The following is a 15,806-nucleotide window of genomic DNA, read 5'->3' on the forward strand; positions in this document are numbered from 1 at the left end:
TCGGAGTAGCTCACCTGAGAAGAAAATCGCACGTATACAGTCCGTGGAGTGGAATGGCGAGCAAGTGAAGACACTTGAGCCAATCCATTACCGGCCACTTGTAGAGGCGAGTACATAGTCGGATACAGGCTTCCTTCGGAGATTGTAAAATCTGGTGAATGTGTTCAGTGTCGCCAAGCCTGCAGCTCTGCAGATGTCTGTTAGCGGAGCACCATGTGCTAAAGCCCAAGAGGAGGCCACACTCCGAGTGGAATGTGCCCTAACCCCAAGGGGGCATGGGCGTCACTGCTGCTGGTATGCCAAAACAATGGTGTCCACTATCCAGTGAGACAACCTTTGTTTTGAGAGAGCCTTCCCTTTCAGCTTCCCACCATAACAGACAAAGAGCTGGTCTGAGGTCCTGAAACACTGTGTCCTGTCTACGTAAGCGTGGAGGGCGCGTACTGGACAGAGCAGTGCCAAGGCTGGGTCTGCCTCCTCCAGAGGCAGCGCTTGCAGGTTCACCACCTGGTCTCTGCTAACAGAGTGGTGGGAACCTTGGGCACATATCCAGGCCAGGGTCTCAGGATCACGTGAGAGTCACCCGGCCCGAATTCCAGGCACGCTTCGTCAACCGAAAATGCCTGCAGGTCCCCTACCCTCTTGATGGAGGCCAGTGCGGTCAGGAGCGCTGTCTTCATTGACAAGAACTTAAAATCTACTGACCCCAACGGCTCAAATGGGGCCCTCTGCAGTGCACTTAAAACTACTGAGAGGTCCCAAGAGGGCACGAGAGGAGCACGAGGAGGATGTAGTCTCCTCGCACCCCTCAGGAACCTGATGACCAGGTTGTGCTTACTTACCGGTTTACCGTCCAAGAGGTCATGGTAGGCGGCGATAGCGGCCACATAACCCTCAGGGTGGAAGGAGACAGCCTTCGATCCAACCCTTCTTGGAGAAACGAGAGCACTGACCCGATCGGGCATTTCCAGGGGTCTTCTTGGCGAGAAGAGCACCAGCTGATGAAGAGATTCCACTTCAACGCACAGGCCTGTCTCGTGGACTCAGCCCTAGCGGAAGTGATGGTAGCCACCACCGGAGTAGGGTACTCAAACCTGCCGCGTCCCATCCAGGAGCCACACGTGGATGTTCTAAAGATCGGGACGCGGGTGCCACAGCCGTCTCTGAGAGAGGAGATCCTGTCTCAGAGGAATCGGCAAGGGGGTTTCTCTCGCAAGGAGTACCAGTTCTGGGAACCAGGTCCAGCCATGCCAATATGGGGCGACCAACATGACCTGCTCCTTGTCCTCCCTGACCTTGCACAGAACTCGTGCAAGAAGGCTCGCTGGGGGGAACACATACTTGCGTAGGCCCTGCGGCCAGCTGTGCACGAGTGCATCCATGCCGAGCGTGCCCTCGGTCAGGGAATAGTACAGGCTGCAGTGGGACGAGTCGTGGGAGGCAAACAGATCTACCTGTGCGTCCCCGAACTGATCCCAGGTCAGCTGAACTGACTGGGGATGGAGTCTCCACTCCCCAGGGATTGGCTGAATCCGTGAGAACTCGTTGGCTGCACGGTTCAGGATCCCCAGGATATGAACAGCACGAAGGGACCTCAGGCACTTCTGACTCCATAACACGAGATGGCGGGCGAGTTGGGATATGCGGCGGGAGCGTAGACCACCTGGTGGTTGATGTATGCTACAACAGCTGTGTTGTCCGACCTGACAAGTACTTGTTTAGCCTTCAGCAACATGGCATTGCACATGGCACCCCAATCCGTAGTGGAAGCATCTGTTGACACAACAACATGCCTGGAAACTCGTTCTAAGGGAACACCTGCCCGTAGAAAGCTGAGGTTCGACCACTGGGTGAGTGTCTGTCTGCAGGCCCAAGTCACTGGGACCCGAAGCGTGCCAGACTGCCATGCCCATCTCGGGACTCGATCGCGAAGCCAGTGCTGAAACGGTCTCATATGAAGCAATCCGAGCGGCGTCACCACGTCTGCGGATGCCATATGCCCCAGGACTCTCTGAAACAATTTCAGTGGAACCGCACTCTTGCTCTCTATCTGACGGAGGCAAGTCATCAGTGACTGCGCGTGCTCGCCGGTAAGCTGCGTGCACATGTCGACCGAGTGGATCTCCATACCGAGAAAAGAGATCCTCTGCATGGGGCAGAGTTGCTCTTCTCCCAGTTGGCCCGAAGGCCCAGACGAGCTAAGTGGTGGAGAACCAGGTCTCTGTGTTCGCACACCGGCTCCCAAGAGTGGCCCAGTATGAGTTCAGGACGCGAACCCCTTGCTGCCTGAGTTGCGCAAGGGCTGCCTCGTCAATCTTAGTGAAGACGCGAGGGGACAGAGCTAGCCCGAATGGGAGTACAGCATACTGATATGCCCACCCTTCGAATGCAAACCGTAGGAACGGTCTGTCGCGGAAGGATGGACACATGGAAGAATGCGTCCTTCAGGTCGATCGCTGCAACCATCGTGGTTGGACGAACGCATTCGAAAAGACGTTTCGCAGTCAACATCCCGAATGTAAACATCCCGAACGGAAACCTGTGAAGGGATTGGTTCAGAATGCGGAGGTCCAGGATTGGCCGTAACCCACCGGTTTCTTCGGTACAATGAAGTAAGGGCTGTCGAAGGCGGACTTCATCTCGGGTGGAGGGACGGGCTCAATCACGTGCTTCGCCAGTAGGGTCGCGATCTCCGCACGCATGACAGGGGCATTGGGCCCAACCATGGTGTAGCGACACGCGCAAACTGAATCGCGTAGCCGAGCCTGATGATCCGCACAACAGTCCCAGAAGCTGAAGCCAGGCTCCCAGGAAGTGCACCAACGGGTCATACGGAGCACCAGCGTACTCGAGGTGGGGCAGCGAAGCAGCTTTACCGGCCCAGACGTAACAGCTGCGCCCTGACAGAGAAGACCAGGGAAGGACTCGCGTTCCACTGGGGTCTGCTCTGAGAGGGGGCTGGCGACCGAGAGGGACGAGAGCGGCGTGGCCCGGGGGTGGCGCGCACTGCTGTCACCAGTCTCTCCATGCTCAGGGATGGGTTAATCAGTTCTTTCCTTACATAGAGTGCTGCTGATCCGTGGAACAAAAGGTTCTCCCCCGGCCCTCCACCGGGGGAAGGAGCGGTCCTGCCACCGTCCCCTGAAAAGAACTGCCTATCCCAGAGCTGTCCGGCAGCGAGGGGGCCGCCGGGGCCGTAAGTGTTTGAAGGCCTCAGTCTGCCTCTGGGGACGGCCGCCGATAAGGCAAGCCTGGGATATGGGCGAGTTGAGGAGGTGGGCTCACTCAGCCTTCCCACATCGACCAGGTAAGGCCAATCATCTTTCCCGGACCACAGCTGTGGACATCTCCTGACCCAGGGGGCATGTGGTCACCCACCTGGGGGGCGGGATCGGTGGCGGCACGCAGCTCGTAAGCCCTGGATCAGCTCTGTCCTTGTGCATACACATCGGGGCGGCAGCTTACCCCGTAGCACTGCTGAACTACGCCACCGAGTGTACCCTTAGGCCGTGACCCCTCGAGGGCAGAGAAGGCGGAGGAAGCCACCAAACTAACGCGGGAAGACACGGGGATCTCCCGGACCGCGTGCACTCCTCATGCATCCCGGGAGCGAAATGGCATTGGGGGCAGGGCTCCAAAAACCAATCGCCCAACCGTGAGCAATCGTGACAGGGCGGAGTTCCACACCAGCCCGAGGCTCGCGGCTGCCCAAGATAACATGGCTGTCAACTCTAGGTCAGATTTTACAGTGCTAACACACCCAGAGGCGGAGCATAGCCGAATCGTCATCCCCAAAGGACTCTAGCCCACCTTGAGATGCGGCAATTGACCTCTCGCCGCTATCTGGAGTGTGAACGAAACGAACGGGGCGTCAGTAGACGCTGTGCGAGAGGGCGGGAGTGGCCCGAGGAATGATCGTCGGGGTTCTTAATACCACAGAACCACCCTCAGGTCACCCTGGCCACCAGCCAAAGTACCACCTCTCTCGGAGATGGTAGATTGGGGTGTGGCAGAGGGGACAGAGATCATTGAGTCTCGACCACAGCATCGCGATGGTCATGTTCCCGCAGAGGGAACACAGCACATCCACAAACACTGTCCGAACGTGCTGAAGCCCAAACACATCGAGCAGTGAATGCGTCCCAAAGACAGCAACAGATATCGACCACACCCGGAAGTGCGTGGGCAAACCGTCTTGAAAAAGACGTGCCACACGCAAGCTCTTTTTGTTAGAGGAAAGCTCTACAGAGTGCCGAAGCGCCCAGGAAAAACACAGCTGTTGCAGATCACTGCACAGATCAGCAGGCAGGCAATGTGAGCTGGAACGCGCCGTTACACCAACACCCTGGAGAACCACTCATCTCGAAGACTGAAGAGAGGACTTCAGAAATCAGGCTTTCAGGAGTGAAGAGATGCTCTTGACTCCGAAGCAGAAACATAATGCGATCATGCCAGCTACTTCCTTATATACCCATGTGGGTAGGCGGAGTTATGCATGCAAATCTCGCATGCCCATGGCATTGGCACTGCCACTGGGCGTTTTCTAAGATCTCGAAGATGATTGGCTTCTAGGCGAAACCCCCATTCGTCAGTCGCTGACGTTACGTCGTTTAGTGACTGAACGAAAGGGAAAATTATGTCTATGGAAAGTCCCCATAAAACATGGAAACCACGTGTGTGAATGCATGCATGCATGCATGTGTGTGTGTAAATTGTGTACATTTGAGTGTTGATTGTGGTCCATTGTTACTGAATTTATCACTGGCATCTCAGCCGGGACCCTAACTACTTCCCATTTTTATACTGTTCCAATGATCTCACACTCTAACAAATTGCCCCGACACAGGACGTTCAGGCGACATTTAGTGTCCAGAAAACCTGAGGTAAGATTTTATTGGTGCTGTCTACTTTTCCATTCATGCATGCTGGGCTTAAACATTGCCTGTGTAAAAGGAACTGTTGGCAGCATGCCTTTGTTTGCGTTTAACCATTATGCATCAAAAAGTTGAAAATTTATCTCAGACATTTTTTTTTCTGATCCGTTTCACAACCGTGCTCTAGTACTGAATATTAATTTGCTTTTGATTTTCTCTAACTGAATCATAGCGATCACTACCATAAAACAGCACTTACTATTAAATGGCCTAAACAAATACTAATAATGGAATAATTCTTCAGACATAGAAAAATAACAGACCACCAATAGGCAGTGTGGTCATTTCTGATATTGCTTTTCTTATTAACATTATCGGACAAGATAATGAAGGCCATTTGAATTCCAGAAATGCTTACAGAGCCATTTATTATGAAGTTGATGAATATATTTTTAGAATATGCTCTGTCCCAAAACTGGTGCTTCTTAATTCAAACAACTAAGCCAACATAGCAATGGCATCACAAACATTCATGCATCACATTATGCTCTACTATCTATGCTAAACAAAATGACCGGATCTCAAAAATCTATTCTATGTACACAAAAGGCCTATTTCACTCAAATATTGTTCACAAATCTGTCTAAATCTGTGTTAGTGAGCACTCCTCTTTTGCCGAGATAATCCATCCTTCTCACAGGTGTGAATGTCAAGATGCTGATTAGACAGCATGATTATTGAAAAGGTGTGCTTTAGGCTGGCCCCAATAAAAGGCCACTCTAAAATGTGCAGTTTTACTGTATTGGTCCAAGGGAGTCCGAGAACCAGTCAGTATCTGGTGTGACCACTATTTGCCTCACGCAGTTTTTACACCTCTCCTTTGCATAGAGTTGAACAGCTTGTTGACTGTGGCCTGCGAAATGTGGGTCCACTCCTCTTCAATGGCTGTGCGAAAGATATTGGCAGGAAATGGAACATGCTGTCGTATACACAGATCGAGAGCATACCAAACATGTTCAATGGGTGACATGTCTTGTGAGTATACTGGCCATGCAAGAACTGGGCCATGCAAGAACTTTTCAGCTTCCAGGAATTATGTACAGATCCTTGCAACATGGGGCCGTGCATTAACATGCTGTAACATGAGGTGATGGCCGTGGCTGAATGGCACAACAGTGGGCCTCAGGAACCCATCCTACGTTATCTCTGTGCATTCAAAATCAATTAAATGCACCTGCGTTCATTGTCCATAAAATATGCCTGCCCATACCATGACTCCACCTTCACCATGAGCCACTCGATGCACAACATTGACATCAGCACACCGCTCACCCACAGGACCCCATAACATTGTCTGCTATCTACCCTTTAAAGTGAACCAGGATTCATCGATGAAGAGAACACCTCTTCAAAGAGCCAGACGCCATCGAATGTGAGCATTTGCTCAAGTCGGTTACAACAATGAACTGTGTCAGGTCGAGACCCCGACGAGCATGCAGATGAGCTTCCCTGAGACGGTTTCTGACAGTTTGTGCAGAAATTATTTGGTCATGCAAACCGATTGTTGCAGCAGCTGTCCGGGTGGTTGGTCTCAGACAATCTTGGAGATGAAGATGCTGGATGTGGCGGTCCTGTGCTGGTGTGGTTACACATGGTCTGCGGTTGTGAGAATGGTTGGATGTACTGCCAAATTCTATAAACCACCTTTGGAGATGACTTATGGTAGAGAAATGAACATTCAATTCACAGGCAACAGTTCTGGGGAACATTCCTGCAGTCAGCATGCCAATTGCACACTCCCTAAAAAATCAAAAAAGCGATATCTGTGGCATTGTGCTGTGTGATAAAACCGCATGTTTTAGAGTGACTTTTTTTGTGGCCACCCTAAGGCACACCTGTGCAATAATCATGCTGTCTAATCAGCATATTGATATGCTACACCTGTAAGGTGGATGGATTGTCTCAGCAAAGGAGAAGTGCTCACTAACACAGATTTAGACAGATTTGTGAACAATATTTGACAGAAATAGGCCTTTTGTGTATATAAGATCAGCTCTTGAAAAATGGGGACAAAAACAAGTGTTGCATTTATAATATTGCCCAGTGTAGATAATGAAGAAAAATTGGCTTTGTGTTTAAATGGCTTTATATTATGATTCCAATGGAAAAACCTGTTCTTATATATCTTCTTATATATCTGCCCGTTCTTATATATCTTAAAAGTCAATATACAAAAAGAACTTTGAATTAGTATCATGTACATATGTTAGTAGGCTATTTGTGCATGAATAAGGCATTTAAAGCTTCACTTCAAGAAACATTAAATTCTGAATATTAACAGGGCCAATTGACTGAAACTAATGTTTTAAACCAAACAAACTTGTCCATTCCTCTTTGTAATGTTTGCTGCCACATAACTTATTTCATTTAAGCAGGGAAGCTGTATGAATTTTAGATCATAAAAGACCTTGAGGCGGCAAGAAGTAACACTTTCTTGCACCTAAAGCAAGACATGAGCAAGATCTGATATTTTCCAAATTGTTATGTTTTAGGCCTGTCTTGTCCTGAATTTCCATTGACCTATAGGCTCTGTTATTTCTTACAGTTTTCAATCAGACACTGTTATGTTCTGCTGATATAGTGGATTTGTCTGCAGATTCTAACATAATGACTGAAAAGCCACAGTGTATTGCCTTTGGCTCTTTAATGTTACAAATCACTCGTATTGTTTATCAACACATTCAGAGGGACAGATGGAAAAGAGCATACTAATGTCTTTGAGGAAGAGTCATGTAATGGCTTTCATGTGGTTGAAATACATGGATGTCATTCTTGAATGGCTTTCTTGTGACTGTTGCATAACTGAACATATTCCCAACAACGAATATCTCACCACAGTGCTGACACAACTGTGAATCATCACAGGAGGGGAAAAAACTGTGTGTGTGTGTGTGTGTGTGTGTGTGTGTGTGTGTGTGTGTGTGTGTGTGTGTGTGTGTGTGTGTGCGTGCGTGCGTGCGTGCGTGCGTGCGTGCGTGCGTGCGTATGTCTTTTTGTCTGTCTGTCTGTCTGTCTACAACCATATCTGAATACTTCACATGATACATTTTTTACTACTAGGACTGACATATTTTTATTTGAGAATATTGTTCCAGAACAGCCGTGACTGTGTAATCCAGCCCTTTACTACTGTACAAGAGCAGTAGATGGTGCTTAACCCATGTTGTTATTTCATGGCAGAGAGCCGACTCTATGGCTCAGGGCTGAGCTATATAAGTACAGAACACAGACCTGGACTTCACATTCACACACTCTCTCTCCTTCTCACTTCAACTTATTATCAACTGCTCTGTAAATACATCACAGAAACAAGCAGGATTACAAGAGCTTTCCATTTCAAAGAGAAACAATTGCTTTGGTAAGGTATCATTTTCTCAGCTTTTCAGCTTTCTTTTGTGTAACTACATTTTGAGGATTTGAATGGATAATCAGCTAATTCTTTCTAAATAGTTTCTAGTAGAAAGTAATTTACTCACTATAGTAGAATCTTTTGTACTATTCATATGGATGATTGAGCTAAGATAATCTGTTTAGCCATGAATTTGAATGTTTTTGCTTGTTTTTCTGTACAAATGATTTTTAATAGTACAGTACACTCTCAGAAAAAAAAGGTGCAATAGCGGTCACTGGGGCAGCAAAGGTAAACGGGTATTAAATATATACACTTTAGGTACTAATTTGTAAAATAATACATAGTCTTTAGGAGTGAATAATACAGTTCAAATGTGTAGCCTCTTTTTGAAATGGTACTGCCCCAGTGACAGCTTTTGCATCTTTTTACTGAGAGTGTATGTAGTCTTATTGTGACATTAAATAAAATGTTGCATTTTGAAGTATACTATTGAAGAAGTCATATTTTGTCTAGTCTTTTAAAGTCTTAAATTCTAATACAGGGAGAAACTTAACAAAAATGATACTGCACATAAAAAGAAGTGTTATTCCATACACAAATTGTTTTATGTGTATATGGAATGTGTAGTTAGGTCTGAGTTTTCTGGCAGGATGTAAAAACAGTTGTGCATTCCCTTGACACACAATGATGGTTCTCACAGATGTGATATTTGAGAGCAGCTAAAAATTTAAGTACTTTAAGCTCTTTCTCTGCAGCTTGTCTTTATTTCAGCGGGATTATTCATGAGCTCCACTGTAATACCTATTACTTCATCCTGTCTAAAGCATTTCGGGTGTTTATGTAAAATGGAATGTTTTTTTAATGCACAAATTTTAGAATTCGTATTGGTCAATTTGAATCTAGAATGGCTGAAATTAGTTCATAATCAGCTGGAAAAAAAGGCAACAAAAGAGAGAGTTGTATGATTTACTGAAAAGAAAATACTGTGGTCATTTCCTTCTGTGGAATTTACTAATCGTCTTTATATTCGTATCTGATTGGCATAGGATCTGGACTATTCTTGGTTTTGAAAGGAGCTGTGTGTGAGAGGGTCTTTACCAGAAGTCAGAAGTCATTACAGGGAGCCAGGATGGGATGTCTCTCAACATGGACCTTTCTTCTGTTTCTGTTGGAAATTACAGGCACATTTTCTCAAGGTTTGTTTGGCCAAAACTCCTGTGAATGCCATTTGAATCAACACATTTCACACTTTTGCTAATGCAAGATACATTTCACACAATTGCTAATGCAAGTTATTGTTAATGCAGTCATCTGTCATGTCATTGCTCATGGCAGAAACTGAAAGATTTCAACAGGACATTGACAGCTGGTTCTTAGAAACATGACTCTTCCAATACCCCAACCCCCAAAACTCTTTTCAGCCAACCCATTACTGAAGGAAAGGCAACATTGTTCTGGTTACCCCAGTATATCCAGAAGCTGAGGTGTTTTGCGAGCCAACAGCAGAAAGCCACCTGCTATCAATTGGTTCTACTCTGTGTGTGAACCACTAGCTGAAATCTCTGTTGTAAAGGGTGAAAAATGGGTTCTTAAAAGTAAAATTTAGGCTCATGACAATAAGCCTTGATTAATTTTCTTTACTAAATCAAAAGCAAGTTAAGCACTGGGCTGCATCATTGTAAAAATAATAGAACACTTTTTTTATTTATTTTTAAATGTTAGCTGTTTTCAAATTAGCAAGGTAAGACTGAGATACTGTGCTAAGATTTCAGGAAATAAAGCTTTTGTTTCCTTATAAGGAACATGGAGAAACATCATGGGGACATCATTGAGACCAAACCCAGCTGTGTACCATAATGAAGGTAGGTTTGTATGTTTCTGACCATACATAGCAAATTAAATATTTCAAAAGGTCCAAATTGATATTTAAAACTTTTTTTTTCCTCAGACAATTACGAGTGGACCACATGGTTCAATGTAGATCACCCTGGAGGAAAAGGAGACTATGAAAAGCTGAATGCCATTAGTTTTTATTATCAAGGCCGTGTGTGTGAGGTTCCTCGAGCTTTAGAGGCACGCACTACCGAATGGATCCCAGCTCGCAGCACTGGGGAAAGAGTACATGCTGACCCGGCTGTAGGTTTCTGGTGTGTCAATGATGAACAGCCTGTTGGGAGAAACTGCTCAAACTATGCTGTACGCTTCCTATGTCCTAAAGGTAAGTAAATGGGGCTGCATGAGCTAAATTATGTTTCAAAATACAACTATTCCCTGCAAAGCGCTGACCTGTGTGGTGCTTTAAAGGGAATGATGCTTCTAACAATCATTGTAAATATATACTGTAATAATGTTCAAAGATTTATTGTGCACATTTTCTCTGATAATGATAATAAGCTGATTAAGTATGAAAAGTAAATATAGATAAGGTACATTTGATGATGAGACTGCAGAAATAGTTAACATCAGTTTTGACACCCAAAGTGATGACACCCAAAAAATACATAGAAGATGAATTCATATTTAGCAGAATCTCTCTCTATTCAGACATTGTTTCAGATAATGAAGAACTGATATGGGGTCCATGGTCAGACTGGAGTGTGTGTCCAGCCCAATGCAATCAGGTGGCAACACAGCATCGCTCTAGAAGCTGCAAATCCAATTCCAAACAATGCAATGGACAAACTGTCGAGGCCAGGTCATGCCAAGGGCCACCTTGCCCGCGTAATGCATTTAATAAGTTTCCTAAAGATTAAAAACTATAATTTTCATTTTAATTTAAATTTCAGCTAATCTTTAGTGTCTTCCTTCCATTTGTTGATTTAAAATATATATATTTCCTTTTTCTTCCTTAGGCTGTAATCTGCAGTGTGTGATGGGAAAGGTAAATGATGAGTGTGATGGCTGCCTGTGCCAGGATCATACAGTTTTAGGATCCGTCCGTAGTGCCGGGGGTCTCCCTGCACCTAAAGCTGCCATTCTCCGTGCTGGTTCCAGGCCTAAACTCCTCACTGTTACTGATCACAATGGGCACTTTCAGGTCCCAGGAATCTGCCCTGATGGCAACACTACTCTGATGATCAAGCTGAATAATCACGCTCCACATCATGTCACTGTGCCACCAAGCACCGAACGCACTTCCGTCCTCCTTTTGAAGCTAGAGAGAGCAAGTAATTATCATTTTGATGACCTTGAATTCATTTAACCTATTCTCTATAAGCATTAGAATTCTACCTTAAGAATACATTTTAAAGATATTTTTAAATGTCACAATCATCCCAAGACGCATTTTTACTGGCCCCACCCCAAAATAATAAATTATTTGTATATTAGAAGGTCACAATTAAGAATACGGTCCAGTTCAGGACTTTTTCAATAATCTTCTCATTTCTGCTTATGAACAGTTAGTAGTTAATAAGTAAAACAACTTTTGTTGGAAAACAATGGTATTCAATTAAAAACATTAATGACTGGTTTGTAGTTTTACACATTACTGATGCTTTCAAGATGATCCTAATTCATTTTAGCAAAAAAAACATCATCCATGTTAGCTAGCTATGTAACGTTATCTTGTTGAAAAGAAAATCTGTAAAAGTTTGCAAAGTATAAAAATGGGTGAACAATATCAATACATGTAATGCAGTACTGTTGTGTTCCTCAGAAAAACTGTATGTGCTGAAAAACCCTGAGAACAAGGCCAGAAGGGAAGGTCAGACAGCTGCCTTCTGTTGTAAAGTTGATGGAACACCTGAACCAAACCAGTATGAATGGTAAGCTTAGGCTTTCAGATATGAATTGATGTGCACTATGGATTTTCAGCAGAATACAAGGAAACAATGTTGAACATTAAATGACAACGCAGAGAATCACGAAGAGCATCTAGTATCTAAAATCAAAGCCCTTATGTATTATATTCCTTCAAAATAATATGACAGGTTTATATGAGTACAGATTTTATTTTAAAAAACAGGTTAACATGAAGTTATTTGTTAACAGTTAGTTAGCTATTGTTAACAACTGATGCCCACCCCATGGAATGTGAAATTGTGAATGTGAAAACAGTGATAATCATTGCTATAAATCTTTAGGTTCCACAATGGCACTCTGCTGGACAGGAGTCGATATCATTATGACGAGACGCTGGTTTTGAGGAATCTCAGTTTGGAGTATATTGGAGAATATTACTGCAGAGCCAGTAGTGAGAACGGAGCCATCAAATCCAAACCAGCCACCCTAACAGTTATTGGTGTGCCCGTATATCCTACTTTATACATATTTTGTATTAACGTATAAGTTATCTATCAAAAAACTTTACAAATAGTGTGATCTCAGTTTGGTATTTATTCTTTGTTCAGGTCAGAAAACGCCATCTTGCAACCCTAAGCCTGATTCTCACCTGATCCGTCTACCACATGACTGCTTTCAAAATGAGACTAACTCTTTCTACTACGATGTGGGGAGATGCCCAACATCCACATGCACAGGGAAGCTGGATAACGGCATCAGATGCAAAGACTCAGTTTCCTACTGCTGTGGAATTTCAAACATGGAGGAGAAAGAGATTAAATGTCAGGGATATCAGTTGCCCGTCATGGTAGTGACACAGTGTGGTTGCAAAACATGTGTGGACACAAAAGCTATCGTTCGTGGACGTGCTATTGCAGCAGACACTGAAGAGCCCATGAGGTTTGGACACATCTACATGGATGGCACAAGAGTAAGTCGAACTGGATACAAAGGCACATTCTCAATCCAGGTACCAACCAACACAGAACGTCTAGTCCTCACATTTGTGGACAACATGCAGAAGTTTGTGAACACCACAAAAGTGTTAGCATTCAATCCTAAGGGAGGAGCTGTGTTCTATGAGATCAAGCTGTTGAGGAAAAAGCCAGCTGTGACCATTAGCTCAAGAGAAACTAATAAGCTAGATCTTGGTGAGGTAGAAGGCCAGGATCCCATTGCTGAGATTGAGATCCCACCCAATGCATTCTATAAAGAAAATGGAGAAGTGTTCATGGGAAATGTCAAAGCCAGTGTGACTTTCCTTGACCCCAGGGATGTATCAACAGCAGCGGCTGCCCAAAGTGATCTCAATTTCATTAGTGATGAAGGTGACACTTTGCCCTTGAGAACTTATGGAATGTTCTCAGTGGACTTTAGGGACGAAGAAGGAGGCGAGTCGCTCAACGCCGGAGAGGTGAAAGTGCGTCTCGATGCAGCACAAGTGAAGATGCCCGAGCACTTGAAGACCATGAAATTATGGTCTCTTAATCCTGATACCGGTTTGTGGGAAGAGGAGGGCCAGTTTCATGCTGAGAAGAAGCAGCGGGGGAAAAGAGAGGAGCGGACCTTCCTTATAGGTAACATGGAAATCCGTGAGAGGCGGCTGTTTAACTTAGATGTGCCTGAGAACAGGAGATGTTATGTGAAATTGCGGGCTTTCCGTAGTGAACGGTACATGCCAAGTGAGCAAGTTGAAGGAGTCGTGATGACATTAATTAATATGGAACCCACACCAGGGTTTTCAACCAACCCTCGGGCTTGGGGTAGATTTGACAGTGTCATTACTGGCCCAAATGGTGCGTGCCTTCCGGCCTTCTGTGATGAACAGAAAGCAGATGCATATTCGGCCTACGTCATGGCCAACCTTGGGGGAGAAGAGCTAGATGCGGTAGCATCCTCCCCAAAGATGAATCCTAACACCGTTGGCGTCCCGCAACCCTATTTGAATAAACTTAACTACAGACGTACAGATCACGACGATCCCAGAATAAAAAAGACAGCATTTAGCATAAATGTGGCCAAACCCCGGTCAAACACGGCTGAGGAGGCAAATGGCCCGGTTTATCCATTTGACAAGCTTAAAGAGTGTGAGGAAGCTCCGTTCAGTGCAGCTCACTTCCGTTTCTCAAGAGTTGAAGGAGACCGGTATGATTACAACACAGTTCCTTTCAATGAGGATGATCCTATGAGCTGGACAGAAGACTACTTGAGTTGGTGGCCAAAGCCCATGGAATACAGGGCCTGCTACATTAAAGTTAAACTCAACAGTGCCCATGAGATCAATGTGCGTTCTCGTAATATGGGAGGTACCCATCCAAAAACCGTAGGCCAACTGTATGGCATCCGTGACACCAGAAGCATTCGGGACATGGACCAGTCAACTGTTTCAGCTGTGTGTCTGGAGTTTAAGTGCAGTGGGATGCTCTATGATCAAGACAGAGTGGATCGTACCCTCGTGAAAGTAATGCCTCAGGGCAGCTGCAAGCGAGACAGTGTTAACACCATGCTACAGGAATACTTGGTGAATCACCTTCCACTGGCTGTCAACAATGACACAAATGAGTTTACCATGCTTGCACCTCTGGATCCTCTGGGCCACAACTACGGCATTTATACAGTGACTGACCAAGACCCCCGGACAGCCAAAGAAATTGCGCTTGGACGTTGCTTTGATGGTACATCAGATGGCACCTCTCGAGTCATGAAGAGCAGTGGTGTGGGATTAACATTCACCTGTGGTGATAAAGAGGTCACTAGGCAGAGTGTGTTCCAGCAGATGCAGAACTCACTGGGTCAGGCCACAGCTGGAAGTGCACGGCAGGGAAGAGGAAACCGGAGACAGAGAGGTGACTCAATAGCACCTCGCAGCAGTAAGAGAAGGAGTACTCGTTATTCCTACACACGTGCCCAGACCGTTGGTTGATATTCCAAGAACTTAAAAACTCTACATGAGACAAGACAGACCCATCAGGGCTGCTCTTATGAGAGTTACTGGATACAAGCCATTTTCAAACTCAACAGCAATAAGACAACTACAGAAATATTTTAACAAGGCTGGGGGAGTCTTTTCAAATTGCTTGGGTAATTTAGGTTTGGTAAACAATATTATAGCTTTTATGAATTGCAAGGCAAATTCATATGAATGGATAAAACATTTTTATATTTTAACATGTAATAATTTCACCCTTTAAAAGCCTAACAAAACTAAAATCACTTTAAACAAAGCAACTCCAGAGGAATGTGTGCTTCATGTACTTTTTAATTTACATATTTTCTACTCACTTGTACTGTGGTAAATATTTTACTGCTTAAAATTGTAAATAGTCAAATATTTATTGCCTACTTCAGACAAAGCAGCTGAACATATCACCACCTAAACAAATGTTATGAATGGCCCTTTATCATTCATTCATTAGAAAAACTGAAGTTGTCCAAACCCTTTAAAAAAATGCAACATGATTCCTTTAGACCAATGATTTTATTAGATTCTTTAAAAACAATGCCTTTGAGTCTTTGTATTTGTCACTGCCTAATTTGTAAGAAAATCTAAGCTTCATATAAACATTTTTGCTGAAAGTTTCATTTTCATTTAATTTTCTACATACCTGTAGAAGCTACTGTATCGTAACAATGGGTCAAACAAAAACACCACCTTGCTTCAGCAAGTGGTTTATATTTATCATATGAGCAGCAATATTGAATAGCAGTAATTTGCTGATCAAGTGTGCAACAATACT

General features: G+C 44.8%; 1 protein-coding gene across 1 annotated transcript; it reads left to right on the plus strand.

Annotated features, from left to right (window-relative positions):
- The first annotated feature begins 8,179 nt into the window (after positions 1 to 8,179).
- cilp (cartilage intermediate layer protein, nucleotide pyrophosphohydrolase) lies at positions 8,180 to 15,376 on the plus strand. Its single transcript, XM_067441401.1, has 9 exons — positions 8,180 to 8,292; positions 9,333 to 9,482; positions 10,086 to 10,148; positions 10,235 to 10,504; positions 10,831 to 11,007; positions 11,139 to 11,453; positions 11,945 to 12,053; positions 12,372 to 12,529; positions 12,639 to 15,376. Exons 2-9 carry the CDS (start codon positions 9,416 to 9,418, stop codon positions 14,990 to 14,992), a joined length of 3,513 nt encoding a protein of 1,170 aa, XP_067297502.1. The 5' UTR covers positions 8,180 to 8,292; positions 9,333 to 9,415; the 3' UTR covers positions 14,993 to 15,376.
- The last annotated feature ends 430 nt before the right edge of the window (positions 15,377 to 15,806 follow it).

Source organism: Pseudorasbora parva, chromosome 1 (genome assembly GCF_024679245.1).
Source record: "Pseudorasbora parva isolate DD20220531a chromosome 1, ASM2467924v1, whole genome shotgun sequence".
Lineage (NCBI taxonomy): Eukaryota > Metazoa > Chordata > Actinopteri > Cypriniformes > Gobionidae > Pseudorasbora > Pseudorasbora parva.